This window comes from Oncorhynchus mykiss, chromosome 25 (genome assembly GCF_057628025.1).
Source record: "Oncorhynchus mykiss isolate SJ-2025 chromosome 25, ASM5762802v1, whole genome shotgun sequence".
Classification (NCBI taxonomy): domain Eukaryota; kingdom Metazoa; phylum Chordata; class Actinopteri; order Salmoniformes; family Salmonidae; genus Oncorhynchus; species Oncorhynchus mykiss.
The window spans coordinates 3,045,858-3,065,985 of record NC_143046.1 but is presented as its reverse complement, the minus strand read 5'-3'; the positions used below and the strand labels follow the sequence as shown (position 1 = coordinate 3,065,985).

Here is a 20,128-nt window from a genome sequence, read left to right as displayed (position 1 = left end):
CACAATTCTCTAGTCGTGAGAATTAATTAGTTTGTTTTTTTAAAATAAAAAGAAACGTTATTTTCTCCAAGAAAAAAAGTTAACTTCTTCAGACAGAATAATAAATGACCTCAGATAACAAGTGAAGCCAAATGTCAATCAACATCATGATTGACTTACAACGCACAATAGTTGCAGAAAATAAATTAAGATTGCCCCAATTGTTTTCTTTTGTCGGAAAGACTCAACCATTCGCTATTGGCTGTGCGATCCAAACCTGTGTGCCTCCTAGGGCGGGGTTGGGTGGAGGGGGATATAGTACTGACGGATCAGCCAGGATCCGGAGGTGACAGCCAGGAGATTGTCACAAGTGAGTCAACTCTTAGCGCCGTCCTTGGAGTTTGGAGACACATTTGCAGCGCTGTCCAAACCTGGTTTTGGTGGAATTCTTTAGATTTCACCTTTTTTGGGAGGGGCTCTGAATTTCCTCATAATTCTCCAACTAACTTTTACCACTGTCCTTGAATATTCAAGAGACGTTCCACTGCTGTGCAAATATTAGTTATCCAAGATAGCGCGAAATAACTCACAAAAGCTCTCCAACCGAATCGTGGATGTCTGTAGCGGTTATGACAGCTAAAACCGAACTGTCCGGCTGGCCAGACTTCTCAGCTGAGGACTTCCCCCTGTTAGAACAGTCGAAACTGGGACATCTCGGATCCAGAACCTGGGTAAAATCTCCAGGAGGAGGGCAGTCTCCATACTCACCAAGAGATACGGGCCATTACGCACACAGCGGCTCCATGGATCTCTCACTGGAGAAACTCATGTCGGTGAGTAAACTAGCGGACAGTGGTGTCAGGATAGAGATGGACCTGGATGCAGTACAGGCGGACCAGGGAGAAGGAGGTAACCGTAAGCAGAAACGCCGGCGCGTCGCAGCTAACGCCCGGGAGAGGCGAAGGATGCACGGGCTGAACAAGGCGTTTGACACGTTGCGGAGCGTGATCCCGTCCAACAATAATAAATTGTCCAAGTATGACACTCTCCAGATGGCTCAGATCTACATCCAGGAGCTGTCGGAGCTGCTCATCGGGGTGGTGAAGCCAGAGGGCCGGGGAGGGTCGCGGAGTGGATGCACCTCTCCGCTGGGGTCTTTCTCTCCAGAGCCCCGGGAGTGCGGTGGCAGGATGACTGGGATCAGCTCAAGCCTGCAGGAGTCCTCCTCCCCGCTGCCTCAGAACAGGAGACTGATCGGAGATCAGGAGAACACTGGCCCCGTCGGTCACCTCATCATTCTGTCTACGCCTAAATCTGATCTAGGATCGGGGAATAAGAGGGTCTCTAACACATCTAACGGGAGTGATGGAGAGTCGTCGCATTACAGTGATTTTGAGGACGGGCAGGCCGGCAGACAGTGCTAATTTTAGAGACTGAACGACACAACAGGAACTCTTATGGGAGACGTTTTAATATGGATTGTTTAATATTTGATATAAACTGTCTGTGTTTTCGAATACATAATTACGGACACCAAATGGTTTAGATTGAGACAGTAGTCTATGCCTACTCTCCACTACATTTAGTCAAGAACACATTGGTCTCATCTTGCCATATGTATCAGATATGGACACCAGGGTTGGGGTCAATTCCATGTTCAATTCCCGTCAGTTCAAGAAGTACACTGAAATTAAAATGAAAATCTCTTCAACGGCTTTTCCAATGGGAAAAATTGGAATCTGAATGTATCCTAAACTCTGCTTGTCGGCCATCTTGAAAAGTTCTGGGTTAGATTGAGATGGTAGTCTAGCCTACATTTAGACAAGAACTCGAATATCCCAGTGAGCAAAAGATGTCCCTTTTTATTGAAAAAACAAAAACAATTGCAGTTATAAAACTGCAGACAAAAGGTGGTGTTTTGGAGGCAGTAGTTGCAGACAAACTGCAGTAAAACTACACTTATTATTTCAAATAAGGGTTTGAAAATGAGTCTTCTACTCATAGGGACGTTTCATCATACCATATTTATTTTTAAATATCGACACTGATAACTAAAAAAAAAGAGGTAGCCTACTGTGTGATATTGTAGACTGTATTACGTATTTAAACAAGGCCTTGTAGTATGACTTCTCATAGGGGTTTTCTTTCCTTCCTCGCACTTTATTGACTAAATAAGTCTGGAACATTTGGTTTCAATGTCTGGCTACATTTATATCTATATTTTTTTTTTTTAAACATAACTACTTTGTGTATTGTTATTTCGTATTCTTGCAATATTCGTTTTTGATGGAATAAATAAAGTTTAGTATTTGGTAGATACATATTTCAAATGTTTGTTTCTTCTTCTTCAATTTCTCCAGGATAATTCAGTCTTCTTCTTCTTCAATTTCTCCAGGATAATTCAGTCTTCTTCTTCTTCAATTTCTCCAGGATAATTCAGTCTTCTTCTTCTTCAATTTCTCCAGGATAATTCAGTCTTCTTCTTCTGATTTAATTTCTCCAGGATAATTCAGTCTTCTTCTTCTTTAATTTCTCCAGGATAATTCAGTCTTCTTCTTCTTCAATTTCTCCAGGATAATTCAGTCTTCTTCTTCTTCAATTTCTCCAGGATAATTCAGTCTTCTTCTTCTTTAATTTCTCCAGGATAATTCAGTCTTCTTCTTCTTCAATTTCTCCAGGATAATTCAGTCTTCTTCTTCTTCAATTTCTCCAGGATAATTCAGTCTTCTTCTTCTTTAATTTCTCCAGGATAATTCAGTCTTCTTCTTCTTTAATTTCTCCAGGATAATTCAGTCTTCTTCTTCTTCAATTTCTCCAGGATAATTCAGTCTTCTTCTTCTTCAATTTCTCCAGGATAATTCAGTCTTCGTCTGATTTAATTTCAACAGCTTTAACACTACTATGCTACTCAATATATTTTCTTTCAATATATTTTTAATTTAATGCAAGAGATACATCCATAATATGTAAATGTTGAAATACAAAATGCACACATTACACTTTTGATGTAGGCCTACACTTTGAATACTGAGGGTATAACAGTCACAAGTCACCTCCCCATGTCTTCTAGTTCTGATGGACCTGATAGAGCTGGTATAACAGTCACCTCCCCATGTCTTCTAGTTCTGATGGACCTGATAGAGCTGGTATAACAGTCCCCTCCCCATGTCTTCTAGTTCTGATAGAGCTGGTATAACAGTCCCCTCGCCATGTCTTCTAGTTCTGATGGGCCTGATAGAGCTGGTATAACAGTCCCCTCCCCATGTCTTCTAGTTCTGATGGACCCGATAGAGCTGGTATAACAGTCACCTCCCCATGTCTTCTAGTTCTGATAGAGCTGGTATAACAGTCACCTCCCCATGTCTTCTAGTTCTGATGGGCCTGATAGAGCTGGTATAACAGTCACCTCCCCATGTCTTCTAGTTCTGATAGAGCTGGTATAACAGTCACCTCCCCATGTCTTCTAGTTCTGATGGACCTGATAGAGCTGGTATAACAGTCCCCTCCCCATGTCTTCTAGTTCTGATGGACCCGATAGAGCTGGTATAACAGTCCCCTCCCCATGTCTTCTAGTTCTGATAGAGCTGGTATAACAGTCCCCTCCCCATGTCTTCTAGTTCTGATGGGCCTGATAGAGCTGGTATAACAGTCACCTCCCCATGTCTTCTAGTTCTGATAGAGCTGGTATAACAGTCACCTCCCCATGTCTTCTAGTTCTGATAGAGCTGGTATAACAGTCACTGTTTTTTAGTGACGGTATGCATTCGTATTCACTGCTTCTTGGTGTCACTGTGACCAGGGGAAGTAGGCAGGGCTGGGGTGGTTGGAACTTAGCCCGATCCTTACACACAATGTCAGAGAGCTTCTGTTTAAAACTGATATGGACCCCCAGTGGGGGTGATGGAGCCACCCGAGCCCATCTCTTCTTCTCACTGTAGCTGGGCCTGCAGGTGGGACAGGTTTGGCATAGATCGGAACTGGGTTTGGGATTGAGGCAGTGGTTGGGTCACTAAAGCATAGACACACTTTGAGCTAACCCACATCCGCACTCTCTCTCTCCCTCTTCTCCTCTGCCCTCCCAATAATACCCCTTCTCAGGTTGTAATAAGGAGACCCCTCTTCCAGCCTCACCCCAGCACTGTACCCAGCCCCAGTTTGTTCAGGTCGACAGTATCCAAAGAGTGACACCTCTCTTCTTCCTTCTTCCTCTTCTTCCTCCTCATAGAGATGCAGGCGGTGCTGCATACTGAGTGGGGCTGGCGGGTGCTTCATTCTGGGGAGGAGGTGGTCCTCTATAGTGGCATACAGATCACAATCAGAGTCAGCCATTGGCTCAGGCCCCAGAACCAGTTCAGTAACAGGAGTTATGATTGGAGGGCTGGTTAAGAGGTTGTTTCTCATTGGTAGAGGAGGGGCAGTGGATCTGTCTGATAGGTCGATCAGGGAGCGGGTGTGGACTCTGTGTTTGTTAGGAGGATGAGGAGAATACGAGGAGGTGTGAGGAGGGTGAGGAATGAAGGAAGTTGATGTGAGGAGGAGTTATGTGGAAGCTGAGGAGAGGAGGAAGAATGAGGCAGTAGAGGTGAGGAGAGGAGGAAGAATGAGGGAGTAGAGGTGAGGAGAGGAAGAGTTGCTAGGAGGCTGGGTAGAGGTCTTGATGTCTTCAATGTCCATCTCGCCGTGCAGAGTAAGAGCATCTTCCATGACCTTACAGATCTGAGGAGCGTGCTCAGACAGGACGGTGAATTAACCCTCTCCTGAGATACAGCGGCGAAGCACCCCTGTCAATCACACACAACACAAGGTTACTCAGTCCCTCCAGGATGGACCAATCACACACAACACAAGGTTACTCAGTCCCTCCAGGATGGACCGATCACACACAAGGTTACTCAGTCCCTCCAGGATGGACCAATCACACACAACACAAGGTTACTCAGTCTCTCCAGGATGGACCAATCACACACAACACAAGGTTACTCAGTCCCTCCAGGATGGACCAATCACACACAACACAAGGTTACTCAGTCTCTCCAGGATGGACCAATCACACACAACACAAGGTTACTCAGTCCCTCCAGGATGGACCAATCACACACAAGGTTACTCAGTCCCTCCAGGATGGACCAATCACACACAAGGTTACTCAGTCCCTCCAGGATGGACCAATCAATGCATTATTACAACATAAAACAGTCAAATCGTCGCGATATTATTGCAGAAAACTGACCCATCACCACACTACAAAAAGAGGACTCACAATTTCAACCAATCACCACACATTTACCGTATAATATCGTTCAGTCAAGCCACAAGGCATCAAACTCTTTTCCTCGGCAGCACGTGTTTGTGACAAATTGGACAAAACCATTGCATATTGCCATGCAAAAAAAATAATCAGAATTGCTGCCACAAAATTCTGGAGGGATTGGTTATTCCGTTCTGATGATCAACACAACCAGCTGAAATCTACTGAACATTACCACTGAATAATCAGACTAATCTGAATCCTGACCTTTCACCTCTAACCTTTTACCTTGACCTGTCCAAAGCGTTGTAGGAGCTGGTAGAGCACAGCAGTAGAGGGTCTGACCGCTGACCTTTCACCCTGACCTCTAACCCTTTACCTTGACCCGTCCAAAGCGTTGTAGGAGCTGGTAGAGCACAGCAGTAGAGGGTCTGACCTCTGACCTTTCACCCTGACCTCTAACCCTTTACCTTGACCTGTCCAAAGCGTTGTAGAAGCTGGTAGAGCCCAGCAGTAGAGGGTCTGACCTCTGACCTGTCAAAGCATAGTAGCAGCCAGTAGGGCCAGCATTAAACGGTTTGACCTCAAACATATAACCTGTGACCTTTTATTCATCTTTTAATTTTTACATAAAAAATGGTAATCCTTAGTTGAAAAAATGATGATATGTCCTCAATTTGAGAATACCAGTGTTGGGCTAAAACATAATGCTGAGATATATGAATGAGAGGCCCAGACACACACAGTATTAAATTAATGCTAAAACATAATGCTGAGATATATGAATGAGAGGCCCAGACACACAGAGTATTAAAATAATGCTAAAACATAATGCTGAGATATATGAATGAGAGGCCCAGACACACACAGTATTTCTGCTCCCTTCACAGTGGTTTATTCCTGCTAACATACAACATTTTGATTTCACAGTAGTCTTTGTCAAGTGTCAGAGAATTGTAAACATCCGGTTACACGATGAGGGGTAACAATGCTGATCTAGGATCAGATTTGCTTCATAAATCACATTATTACATGGGGAAGCTGATCCTAGATCAGTACTCCTATTCCAAGACACTATGTATACGAACCCTGAGCATTGTGAACATTAAGGTTACACTCTGAGTTTCTCTCTCTTATCTCAGTTAGTTTTATGACTGTGACAGGGTTGGCTAGGGGGAGGAGAGATGAGGCTAGGGGGAGGAGAGATGTAGCTAGGGGGAGGAGAGATGAGGCTAGGGGGAGGAGAGATTAGGTTAAGGGGAGGAGAGATGAGGCTAGGGGGAGGAGAGATGAGGCTAGGGGGAGGGAGAGATGAGGCTAGGGAGAGGAGAGATGAGAATAGGGGGAGGAGAGATGAGGCTAGGGGGAGGAGAGATGAGGCTAGGGGGAGGAGAGATGATGCTAGGGGGAGGGAGAGATGGGGTTTGAGATGTGGCTAAAGGGAGGGAGATGGGGTTTGAGATGTGGCTAGGGGGAGGGAGATGGGGTTTGAGATGTGGCTAGGGGGAGGGAGATGGGGTTTGAGATGTGTCTAGGGGGAGGGAGATGGGGTTTGAGATGTGGCTAGGGGGAGGAGAGATGAAGTTTGAGATGTGGCTAGGGGGAGGGAGATAGGGGTTGAGATGTGGCTAGAGGGAGGGAGATGGGGTTTGAGATGTGGCTAGGGGGAGGAGAGATGGGGTTTCAGGTGTGGCTAGGGGGAGGGAGATGGGGTTTGAGATGTGGCTAGGGGGAGGGAGATGGGGTTTGAGATGTGGCTAGGGGGAGGGAGATGGTGTTTGAGATGTGGCTAGGGGAGGGAGATGGGGTTTGAGATGTGGCTAGGGGGAGGAGAGATGAGGTTTGAGATGTGGCTAGGGGGAGGGAGATAGGGGTTGAGATGTGGCTAGGGGGAGGGAGATAGGGGTTGAGATGTGGCTAGGGGGAGGAGAGATGAAGTTTGAGATGTGGCTAGGGGGAGGGAGATAGGGGTTGAGATGTGGCTAGAGGGAGGGAGATAGGGGTTGAGATGTGGCTAGGGGGAGGAGAGATGAGGTTTGAGATGTGGCTAGGGGGAGGGAGATGGGGTTTCAGGTGTGGCTAGGGGGAGGGAGATGGGGTTTGAGATGTGGCTAGGGGGAGGGAGATGGGGTTTGAGATGTGGCTAGGGGAAGGAGATGGTGTTTGAGATGTGGCTAGGGGAGGGAGATGGGGTTTGAGATGTGGCTAGGGGGAGGAGAGATGAGGTTTGAGATGTGGCTAGTGGGAGGGAGATAGGGGTTGAGATGTGGCTAGGGGGAGGGAGATAGGGGTTGAGATGTGGCTAGGGGGAGGAGAGATGAGGTTTGAGATGTGGCTAGGGGGAGGGAGATGGGGTTTGAGGTGTGGCTAGGGGGAGGGAGATGGGGTTTGAGATGTGGCTAGGGGGAGGGAGATGGGGTTAGAGATGTGGCTAGAGGGAGGGAGATGGGGTTTGAGATGTGGCTAGAGGGAGGGAGATGGGGTTTGAGATGTGGCTAGGGGGAGGGAGATGAGGTTTGAGATGTGGCTAGGGGGAGGGAGATGGGGTTTGAGATGTGGCTAGGGGGAGGGAGATAGGGGTTGAGATGTGGCTAGAGGGAGGGAGATGGGGTTTGAGATGTGGCTAGGGGGAGGGAGATAGGGGTTGAGATGTGGCTAGAGGGAGGGAGATGGGGTTTGAGATGTGGCTAGAGGGAGGGAGATGGGGTTTGAGATGTGGCTAGGGGGAGGGAGATGAGGTTTGAGATGTGGCTAGGGGGAGGGAGATGGGGTTTGAGATGTGGCTAGGGGGAGGGAGATGAGGTTTGAGATGTGGCTAGGGGGAGGGAGATATGGGTTGAGATGTGGCTAGATGGAGGAGATGGGGTTTGAGATGTGGCTAGGGGAGGGAGATGGGGTTGAGATGTGGCTAGGGGAGGGAGATGGGGTTTGAGATGTGGCTAGGGGGAGGGAGATGGGGTTTGAGATGTGGCTAGGGGGAGGGAGATGAGGTTTGAGATGTGGCTAGGAGGAGGGAGATATGGGTTGAGATGTGGCTAGGTGGAGGGAGATGGGGTTTGAGATGTGGCTAGGGGGAGGGAAGAGGAGACAGGGTTTGAGAGGAGGCTCGGGGGAGGGGAAGAGGAGACAGGGTTTGAGATGTGGCTAGGGGGAGGGGAAGAGGAGACAGGGTTTGAGATGTGGCTAGGGGGAGGTGAAGAGGAGACAGGGTTTGAGAGGAGGCTAAGGGGAGGGAAGGGGAGACAGGGGTTGTGTAAACAGCAGTAAGGAGAAGGAGAAGAGAGATGGTGACCAACTGTTGTTATCAGGACTACTCCTCATTGTTGCCAGTGGCTTTGATTGCATCCCAAATGGAACCCTATGGTCAAAATGAGTGCACTACATAGGGAATGAGGAATAGGGAATATTGTGCCTTATAGAATATACACAATAGGGAATATCATGCCTTATAGAATATACACCATATTGTGAATATCATGCCTTATACAATATACCCTATAGGGAATATCATGCCTTATAGAATATACCCTATAGGGAATATCATGCCTTATAGAATATACCCTATAGGGAATATCATGCCTTATAGAATATACCCTATAGGGAATATCATGCCTTATAGAATGTACCCTATAGGGAATATCATGCCTTATAGAATATACCCTATAGGGAATATCATGCTTTATAGAGATTATTATTCTTTACCTTCTGTCAGTCTCATTCCAAACGTTGCAAAATTCTTGCATATCTGCACGAACCCTAGCATAACTTATGCGATATACAAATTGGCTTCATCATTTATTTACTAACTAACTAATCAAATCACAGAAACACATGAAAACACATACAAGTAGTTCATACAGTGGGTTGCTACATGATACAAAGAAAAAGTCCCTAGTGGACTAAGTCAATATGACAGCTTGGTAGACAAAAGGAAGGCGGTGGAACTGAGAAAGAGCGGGAAAGACAAATGGATTCACTACACACAGTCTACAATTATATCCATTGAAATGCTAATCCTTTGCACATGCACGGCCGCTCATTTGGAGAATAATTGCAGTGTATATATATATATATATTTACGCCGGTATGCCGTCGTTGTCTTCTCTGTTGGAATCCTGGAATGTCCTGTAGGGTTCATCAGAGTCTCTGATTAACTTTCACAGTCTTTCTCGGTTAGAATAGATACTTCAGACTACCATTCAGAAACGTTCTCATAGAATAGCTGCTCTGGAGGTTGTCGGTATTCTCGTTGTAGATTTACGTAATTTTTATCTGCAGACTATTAATTGTGCGTCTAAGATTTGCCCTTACTCTGTAGTGATCGATCGTCTCAGGCTTTAAACATTTCCATCCGTGTAGCCAATGCTCCACGTGGAATAGTCTTGTCCTTTGGTCGAGTTGTAGTTTAAACCACTTCCCACACCAGCGACGTTCCAATTCTGCCTGTCAAATAATTCCAATTCTAACTGTCAAATCATTCCAATTCTGCCTGTCATATCATTCCAATTCTAACTGTTAAATCATTCCAATTCTGCCTGTTAAATAATTCCAATTCTAACTGTTAAATCATTCCAATTCTGCCTGTCAAATAATTCAAATTCTAACTGTTAAATCATTCCAATTCTACCTGTCAAATAATTCCAATTCTACCTGTCAAATAATTCCAATTCTGCCTGTCAAATAATTCCAATTCTACCTGTCAAATAATTCCAATTCTACCTGTCAAATAATTCAAATTCTGCCTGTCAAATAATTCCAATTCTACCTGTTAAATCATTCCAATTCTGCCTGTCAAATAATTCCAATTCTACCTGTCAAATAATTCCAATTCTGCCTGTCAAATAATTCCAATTCTACCTGTTAAATAATTCCAATTCTGCCTGTCAAATAATTCCATTTCTACCTGTTAAATCATTCCAATTCTACCTGTCAAATAATTCCAATTCTACCTGTCAAATCATTCCAATTCTGCCTGTCAAATAATTCCAATTCTACCTGTTAAATCATTCCAATTCTGCCTGTCAAATAATTCCAATTCTACCTGTCAAATAATTCCAATTCTGCCTGTCAAATAATTCCAATTCTACCTGTTAAATCATTCCAATTCTGCCTGTCAAATAATTCCAATTCTACCTGTCAAATAATTCCAATTCTAACTGTTAAATCATTCCAATTCTGCCTGTTAAATCATTCCAATTCTGCCTGTCAAATAATTCCAATTCTACCTGTCAAATAATTCCAATTCTAACTGTTAAATCATTCCAATTCTGCCTGTCAAATAATTCCAATTCTAACTGTTAAATCATTCCAATTCTGCCTGTCAAATAATTCCAATTCTAACTGTTAAATCATTCCAATTCTGCCTGTCAAATAATTCCAATTCTACCTGTTAAATCATTCCAATTCTGCCTGTCAAATCATTCCAATTCTACCTGTCAAATCATTCCAATTCTACCTGTTAAATCATTCCAATTCTGCCTTTCAAATCATTACAAATCTACCTGTTAAATCATTCCAATTCTGCCTGTCAAATAATTCCAATTCTAACTGTTAAATCATTCCAATTCTGCCTGTCAAATAATTCCAATTCTAACTGTTAAATCATTCCAATTCTGCCTGTCAAATCATTCCAAATCTACCTGTTAAATCATTCCAATTCTACCTGTCAAATAATTCCAATTCTAACTGTTAAATCATTCCAATTCTGCCTGTCAAATAATTCCAATTCTAACTGTTAAATCATTCCAATTCTGCCTGTCAAATAATTCCAAATCTAACTGTTAAATCATTCCAATTCTGCCTGTCAAATAATTCCAAATCTAACTGTTAAATCATTCCAATTCTGCCTGTCAAATATTTCCAATTCTAACTGTTAAATCATTCAAATTCTGCCTGTCAAATAATTCCAATTCTAACTGTTAAATCATTCCAATTCTGCCTGTCAAATAATTCCAAATCTAACTGTTAAATCATTCCAATTCTGCCTGTCAAATATTTCCAATTCTAACTGTTAAATCATTCAAATTCTGCCTGTCAAATAATTCCAATTCTAACTGTTAAATCATTCCAATTCTGCCTGTCAAATAATTCCAATTCTAACTGTTAAATCATTCCAATTCTGCCTGTCAAATAATTCCAATTCTAACTGTTAAATCATTCCAATTCTGCCTGTCAAATAATTCAAATTCTAACTGTTAAATCATTCCAATTCTGCCTGTCAAATAATTCCAATTCTAACTGTTAAATCATTCCAATTCTGCCTGTCAAATAATTCCAATTCTAACTGTTAAATCATTCCAATTCTGCCTGTCAAATAATTCAAATTCTAACTGTTAAATCATTCCAATTCTGCCTGTCAAATAATTCCAATTCTAACTGTTAAATCATTCCAATTCTGCCTGTCAAATAATTCAAATTCTAACTGTTAAATCATTCCAATTCTGCCTGTCAAATAATTCCAATTCTAACTGTTAAATCATTCCAATTCTGCCTGTCAAATAATTCCAATTCTAACTGTTAAATCATTCCACTTCTGCCTGTTAAATCATTCCAATTCTGCCTGTCAAATAATTCCAATTCTAACTGTTAAATCATTCCAATTCTGCCTGTCATATCATTCCAATTCTACTGGTAATGTCATTCCATTTCCAACGCCCTGGCCATAGAGAGGCTTTTTATTCTCTATTTTGGTTAGGCCAGGGTGTGACTACGGTGGGCGTTCTGTGTTCTTTTTTTCTGTTTCTGTGTTGTTTGGCCGGGTATGGTTCTAAATCAGGGACAGCTGTCTGTTGTTGTCTCTGATTGAGAACCATACTTAGGCAGCCTGTTTTCCCACTATGGGTTGTGGGTAGTTATTTTCTGTTTAGTGTTTTTGTTCAGTATTCATCTTTATTAAAGTTATTATGAATACGTACCACGCTGCTCTTTGGTCCTCTTCTCCTTCTCCCAACGACGATCCTTACACGGTCAAATCATTCCATTTCTACCCGTAAAAATCATTATAATTCTATCATTCCAATTCTACCTGTCAAATCATTCCAATTCTACATGTCAAATCAATCCAATTCTACATGTCAAATCATTCCAATTCTACATGTCAAATCAATCCAAATCTACCTGTCAAATCATTCCAATTCTACCTGTCAAATCATTCCAATTCTACATGTCAAATCAATCCAAATCTACCTGTCAAATCATTCCAATTCTACCTGTCAAATCATTCCAATTCTACATGTCATATCATTCCAATTCTACATGTCAAATCAATCCAAATCTACCTGTCAAATTATTCCAATTCTACATGGCAAATCATTCCAATTCTACCTGTCAAATCATTCCAATTCTACCTGTCAAATCATTCCAAATCTACCTGTCAAATCATTCCAATTCTACATGTCAAATCATTCCAATTCTACATGTCAAATCATTCCAAATCTACCTGTCAAATCATTCCAATTCTACCTGTGAAATCATTCCAATTCTACATGTCAAATCATTCCAATTCTACCTGTGAAATCATTCCAATTCTACCTGTGAAATCATTCCAATTCTACCTGTAAAATCATTCCAATTCTACATGTCAAATCATTCCAATTCTACATGTCAAATCATTCCAAATCTACCTGTCAAATCATTCCAATTCTACCTGTGAAATCATTCCAATTCTACATGTCAAATCATTCCAATTCTACCTGTGAAATCATTCCAATTCTACCTGTGAAATCATTCCAATTCTACCTGTCAAATCATTCCAATTCTACCTGTGAAATCATTCCAATTCTACCTGTCAAATCATTCCAATTCTACATGTCAAATCATTCCAATTCTACCTGTGAAATCATTCCAATTCTACCTGTGAAATCATTCCAATTCTACCTGTCAAATCATTCCATGTCAGGTGCGTGAATGAGGACCCAAAAGCGAATTAACAAAACAGAGTTTCTTTAATGACGAAACACACGTAGGCTCAGATGGACAGGCAGATTCCGACAGGACAGGACAAGGTTAGCTGAACAGGCAGATTCCGACAGGACAGGACAAGGTTGCAGCAAACACGACGATAGTCTGGTTCAGGCATGAGTAACACAAACGAGAATCCGACAAAGACAGAAGCAGAAACAGAGAGAGATATAGAGACCTAATCAGAGGGAAAAAGGGAACAGGTGGGAAAAGGGGTGAACGAGGTAGTTAAAGAAGACAAGGAACAGCTGGGGGAAAGAGGGGAAGAAAAGGTAACCTAATACGACCAGCAGAGGGAGACAGGGTGAAGAGAAAGAACAGGAACAGGACACAACATGACAATACATGACATTCCAATTCTACCTGTCAAATCATTCCAATTCTACCTGTCAAATCATTCCAATTCTACCTGTCAAATCATTCCAATTCTACCTGTGAAATCATTCCAATTCTACCTGTCAAATCATTCCAATTCTACCTGTCACATCATTCCAATTCTACCTGTCAAATCATTCCAATTCTACCTGTCAAATCATTCCAATTCTACCTGTCAAATCATTCCAATACTACCTGTCAAATCATTCCAATACTACCTGTCAAATCATTCCAATACCTCCTGTCAAATCATTCCAATACCCCCTGTCAAATCATTGCAATACCTCCTGTCAAATCATTCCAATTCTACCTGTCAAATCATTCCAATACTACCTGTCAAATCATTCCAATTCTACCTGTCAAATCATTCCAATTCTACCTGTCAAATCATTCCAATTCTACCTGTCAAATCATTCCAATTCTACCTGTCAAATCATTCCAATACTACCTGTCAAATCATTCCAATACTACCTGTCAAATTATTCCAATTCTACCTGTCAAATCATTCCAATTCTACCTGTCAAATTATTCCAATTCTACCTGTCAAATCATTCCAATTGTACCTGTCAAATCATTCCAATTCTACCTGTCAAATCATTCCAATACTACCTGTCAAATCATTCCAATACTACCTGTCAAATTATTCCAATTCTACCTGTCAAATCATTCCAATACCTCCTGTCAAATCATTCCAATACCTCCTGTCAAATCATTGCAATTCTACCTGTCAAATCATTCCAATTCTACCTGTCAAATCATTCTAATACTACTTGTCAAATCATTCCAATTCTATCTTTCAAATCATTCCAATTCTCCCTTCCAAATCATTCCAAATCTACCTGTCAAATCATTCCAATTCTACCTGTCAAATCATTCCAATTCTACCTGTCAAATCATTCCAATTCTACCTGTCAAATCATTCTAATACTACTTGTCAAATCATTCCAATTCTACCTTTCAAATCATTCCAATTCTCCCTTCCAAATCTACTTGTCAAATCATTCCAATTCTACATGTCAAATCATTCCAATTCTACATGTCAAATCATTCCAAATCTACCTGTCAAATCATTCCAATTCTACCTGTGAAATCATTCCAATTCTACCTGTGAAATCATTCCAAATCTACCTGTCAAATCATTCCAATTCTACATGTCAAATCATTCCAATTCTACCTGTGAAATCATTCCAATTCTACCTGTGAAATCATTCCAATTCTACCTGTCAAATCATTCCAATTCTACCTGTCAAATCATTCCAATTCTACCTGTCAAATCATTCCAATTCTACCTGTCAAATCATTCCAATTCTACCTGTCAAATCATTCCAATTCTACCTGTCAAATCATTCCAATTCTACCTGTGAAATCATTCCAATTCTACCTGTCAAATCATTCCAATTCTACCTGTCAAATCATTCCAATTCTACCTGTCAAATCATTCCAATTCTACCTGTCAAATCATTCCAATTCTACCTGTCAAATCATTCCAATTCTACCTGTCAAATCATTCCAATTCTACCTGTCAAATCATTCCAACTCTACCTGTCAAATCATTCCAATACTACCTGTCAAATCATTCCAATTCTACCTGTCAAATCATTCCAATTCTACCTGTCAAATCATTCCAATTCTACCTGTCAAATCATTCCAACTCTACCTGTCTAATCATTCCAATACTACCTGTCAAATCATTCCAATTCTACCTGTCAAATCATTCCAATTCTACCTGTTAAATCATTCCAATACTACCTGTCAAATCATTCCAATACTACCTGTCAAATCATTTCAATACCTCCTGTCAAATCATTCCAATACCTCCTGTCAAATCATTCCAATACCTCCTGTCAAATCATTCCAATTCTACCTGTCAAATCATTCCAATACTACCTGTCAAATCAAATCTCTCTCCCTCTTCTCCTCTGCCCTCCCAATAATACCCCTTCTCAGGTTGTAATAAGGAGACCCCTCTTCCAGCCTCACCCCAGCACTGTACCCAGCCCCAGTTTGTTCAGGTCGACAGTATCCAAAGAGTGACACCTCTCTTCTTCCTTCTTCCTCTTCTTCCTCCTCATAGAGATGCAGGCGGTGCTGCATGCTGAGTGGGGCTGGCGGGTGCTTCATTCTGGGGAGGAGGTGGTCCTCTATAGTGGCATACAGATCACAATCAGAGTCAGCCATTGGCTCAGGCCCCAGAACCAGTTCAGTAACAGGAGTTATGATTGGAGGGCTGGTTAAGAGGTTGTTTCTCATTGGTAGAGGAGGGGCAGTGGGTCTGTCTGATAGGTCGATCAGGAAGCGGGTGTGGACTCTGTGTTTGTTAGGAGGATGAGGAGAAGACGAGGAGGTGTGAGGAGGGTGAGGAATGAAGGAAGTTGATGTGAGGAGGAGTTATGTGGAAGCTGAGGAGAGGAGGAAGAATGAGGCAGTAGAGGTGAGGAGAGGAGGAAGAATGAGGGAGTAGAGGTGAGGAGAGGAAGAGTTGCTAGGAGGCTGGGTAGAGGTCTTGATGTCTTCAATGTCCATCTCGCCGTGCAGAGTAAGAGCATCTTCCATGACCTTACAGATCTGAGGAGCGTGCTCAGACAGGACAGTGAATTAACCCTCTCCTGAGATACAGCGGCGAAGCCCCCCTGTCAATCACACACAACACAAGGTTACTCAGTCCCTCCAGGATGGACCAATCACACATAACACAAGGTTACTCAGTCTCTCCAGGATGGACCAATCACACACAACACAAGGTTACTCAGTCCCTCCAGGATGGACCAATCACACACAAGGTTACTCAGTCCCTCCAGGATGGACCAATCACACACAAGGTTACTCAGTCCCTCCAGGATGGACCAATCAATGCATTATTACAACATAAAACAGTCAAATCGTCGCGATATTATTGCAGAAAACTGACCCATCACCACACTACAAAAAGAGGACTCACAATTTCAACCAATCACCACACATTTACCGTATAATATCGTTCAGTCAAGCCACAAGGCATCAAACTCTTTTCCTCGGCAGCACGTTTTTGTGACAAATTGGACAAAACCATTGCATATTGCCATGCAAAAAAAATAATCAGAATTGCTGCCACAAAATTCTGGAGGGATTGGTTATTCCGTTCTGATGATCAACACAACTAGCTGAAATCTACTGAACATTACCACTGAATAATCAGACTAATCTGAATCCTGACCTTTCACCTCTAACCTTTTACCTTGACCTGTCCAAAGCGTTGTAGGAGCTGGTAGAGCACAGCAGTAGAGGGTCTGACCGCTGACCTTTCACCCTGACCTCTAACCCTTTACCTTGACCCGTCCAAAGCGTTGTAGGAGCTGGTAGAGCACAGCAGTAGAGGGTCTGACCTCTGACCTTTCACCCTGACCTCTAACCCTTTACCTTGACCTGTCCAAAGCGTTGTAGAAGCTGGTAGAGCCCAGCAGTAGAGGGTCTGACCTCTGACCTGTCAAAGCATAGTAGCAGCCAGTAGGGCCAGCATTAAACGGTTTGACCTCAAACATATAACCTGTGACCTTTTATTCATCTTTTAATTTTTACATAAAAAATGGTAATCCTTAGTTGAAAAAATGATGATATGTCCTCAATTTGAGAATACCAGTGTTGGGCTAAAACATAATGCTGAGATATATGAATGAGAGGCCCAGACACACACAGTATTAAATTAATGCTAAAACATAATGCTGAGATATATGAATGAGAGGCCCAGACACACAGAGTATTTCTGCTCCCTTCACAGTGGTTTATTCCTGCTAACATACAACATTTTGATTTCACAGTAGTCTTTGTCAAGTGTCAGAGAATTGTAAACATCCGGTTACACAATGAGGGGTAACAATGCTGATCTAGGATCAGATTTGCTTCATAAATCACATTATTACATGGGGAAGCTGATCCTAGATCAGTACTCCTATTCCAAGACACTATGTGTACGAACCCTGAGCATTGTGAACATTAAGGTTACACTCTGAGTTTCTCTCTCTTATCTCAGTTAGTTTTATGACTGTGACAGGGTTGGAGATGTGGCTAGGGGGAGGAGAGATGAGGCTAGGGGGAGGAGAGATGTAGCTAGGGGGAGGAGAGATGAGGCTAGGGGGAGGAGAGATTAGGTTAAGGGGAGGAGAGATGAGGCTAGGGGGAGGAGAGATGAGGCTAGGGGGAGGGAGAGATGAGGCTAGGGAGAGGAGAGATGAGAATAGGGGGAGGAGAGATGAGGCTAGGGGGAGGAGAGATGAGGCTAGGGGGAGGAGAGATGAGGCTAGGGGGAGGAGAGATGATGCTAGGGGGAGGGAGAGATGGGGTTTGAGATGTGGCTAAAGGGAGGGAGATGGGGTTTGAGATGTGGCTAGGGGGAGGGAGATGAGGTTTGAGATGTGGCTAGGGGGAGGGAGATGGGGTTTGAGATGTGTCTAGGGGGAGGGAGATGGGGTTTGAGATGTGGCTAGGGGGAGGAGAGATGAAGCTTGAGATGTGGCTAGGGGGAGGGAGATAGGGGTTGAGATGTGGCTAGAGGGAGGGAGATGGGGTTTGAGATGTGGCTAGGGGGAGGAGAGATGGGGTTTCAGGTGTGGCTAGGGGGAGGGAGATGGGGTTTGAGATGTGGCTGGGGGGAGGGAGATGGGGTTTGAGATGTGGCTAGGGGGAGGGAGATGGTGTTTGAGATGTGGCTAGGGGAGGGAGATGGGGTTTGAGATGTGGCTAGGGGGAGGAGAGATGAGGTTTGAGATGTGGCTAGGGGGAGGGAGATAGGGGTTGAGATGTGGATAGGGGGAGGGAGATAGGGGTTGAGATGTGGCTAGGGGGAGGAGAGATGAAGTTTGAGATGTGGCTAGGGGGAGGGAGATAGGGGTTGAGATGTGGCTAGAGGGAGGGAGATAGGGGTTGAGATGTGGCTAGAGGAAGGAGATGGTGTTTGAGATGTGGCTAGGGGAGGGAGATGGGGTTTGAGATGTGGCTAGGGGGAGGAGAGATGAGGTTTGAGATGTGGCTAGGGGGAGGGAGATAGGGGTTGAGATGTGGCTAGGGGGAGGGAGATAGGGGTTGAGATGTGGCTAGGGGGAGGAGAGATGAGGTTTGAGATGTGGCTAGGGGGAGGGAGATGGGGTTTCAGGTGTGGCTAGGGGGAGGGAGATGGGGTTTGAGATGTGGCTAGGGGGAGGGAGATGGGGTTTGAGATGTGGCTAGGGGAAGGAGATGGTGTTTGAGATGTGGCTAGGGGAGGGAGATGGGGTTTGAGATGTGGCTAGGGGGAGGAGAGATGAGGTTTGAGATGTGGCTAGGGGGAGGGAGATAGGGGTTGAGATGTGGCTAGGGGGAGGGAGATAGGGGTTGAGATGTGGCTAGGGGGAGGAGAGATGAGGTTTGAGATGTGGCTAGGGGGAGGGAGATGGGGTTTGAGGTGTGGCTAGGGGGAGGGAGATGGGGTTTGAGATGTGGCTAGGGGGAGGGAGATGGGGTTAGAGATGTGGCTAGAGGGAGGGAGATGGGGTTTGAGATGTGGCTAGGGGGAGGGAGATGAGGTTTGAGATGTGGCTAGGGGGAGGGAGATGGGGTTTGAGATGTGGCTAGGGGGAGGGAGATAGGGGTTGAGATGTGGCTAGAGGGAGGGAGATGGGGTTTGAGATGTGGCTAGGGGGAGGGAGATAGGGGTTGAGATGTGGCTAGAGGGAGGGAGATGGGGTTTGAGATGTGGCTAGAGGGAGGGAGATGGGGTTTGAGATGTGGCTAGGGGGAGGGAGATGAGGTTTGAGATGTGGCTAGGGGGAGGGAGATGGGGTTTGAGATGTGGCTAGGGGGAGGGAGATGAGGTTTGAGATGTGGCTAGGGGGAGGGAGATATGGGTTGAGATGTGGCTAGATGGAGGAGATGGGGTTTGAGATGTGGCTAGGGGAGGGAGATGGGGTTGAGATGTGGCTAGGGGAGGGAGATGGGGTTTGAGATGTGGCTAGGGGGAGGGAGATGGGGTTTGAGATGTGGCTAGGGGGAGGGAGATGAGGTTTGAGATGTGGCTAGGAGGAGGGAGATATGGGTTGAGATGTGGCTAGGTGGAGGGAGATGGGGTTTGAGATGTGGCTAGGGGGAGGGAAGAGGAGACAGGGTTTGAGAGGAGGCTCGGGGGAGGGGAAGAGGAGACAGGGTTTGAGATGTGGCTAGGGGGAGGGGAAGAGGAGACAGGGTTTGAGATGTGGCTAGGGGGAGGTGAAGAGGAGACAGGGTTTGAGAGGAGGCTAAGGGGAGGGAAGGGGAGACAGGGGTTGTGTAAACAGCAGTAAGGAGAAGGAGAAGAGAGATGGTGACCAACTGTTGTTATCAGGACTACTCCTCATTGTTGCCAGTGGCTTTGATTGCATCCCAAATGGAACCCTATGGTCAAAATGAGTGCACTACATAGGGAATGAGGAATAGGGAATATCGTGCCTTATAGAACATACCCTATAGGGAATATTGTGCATTATAGAATATACACAATAGGGAATATCGTGCCTTATAGAATATACACCATATTGTGAATATCATGCCTTATAGAATATACCCTATAGGGAATATCATGCC

The 20,128-nt window shown here is 44.0% G+C and overlaps 1 protein-coding gene and 1 pseudogene across 2 annotated transcripts; one reads left to right on the top strand and one right to left on the bottom strand.

Annotated features, from left to right (window-relative positions):
- The first annotated feature begins 327 nt into the window (after positions 1 to 327).
- Positions 328 to 2,302, top strand: LOC110504290 (uncharacterized). The gene has a single exon (XM_021583093.3). It carries the CDS (start codon positions 594 to 596, stop codon positions 1,401 to 1,403), a length of 810 nt encoding a protein of 269 aa, XP_021438768.3. The 5' UTR covers positions 328 to 593; the 3' UTR covers positions 1,404 to 2,302.
- A 500-nt stretch (positions 2,303 to 2,802) lies between these two features.
- On the bottom strand, positions 2,803 to 17,079 carry LOC149971514 (uncharacterized; annotated as a pseudogene). The gene is made up of 3 exons (XR_016492109.1): positions 16,958 to 17,079; positions 15,499 to 15,869; positions 2,803 to 4,760 (listed from the first exon to the last, which is right to left on the bottom strand). The product of XR_016492109.1 is annotated as an uncharacterized LOC149971514 (transcript).
- Between the last annotated feature and the right edge of the window lie 3,049 nt (positions 17,080 to 20,128).

What these genes read in the sequence shown, in the direction of transcription:
- LOC110504290 (XM_021583093.3), top strand. Translation starts at nt 594, where the DNA reads ATGTCTGTAGCGGTTATGACAGCTAAAACCGAACTGTCCGGCTGGCCA.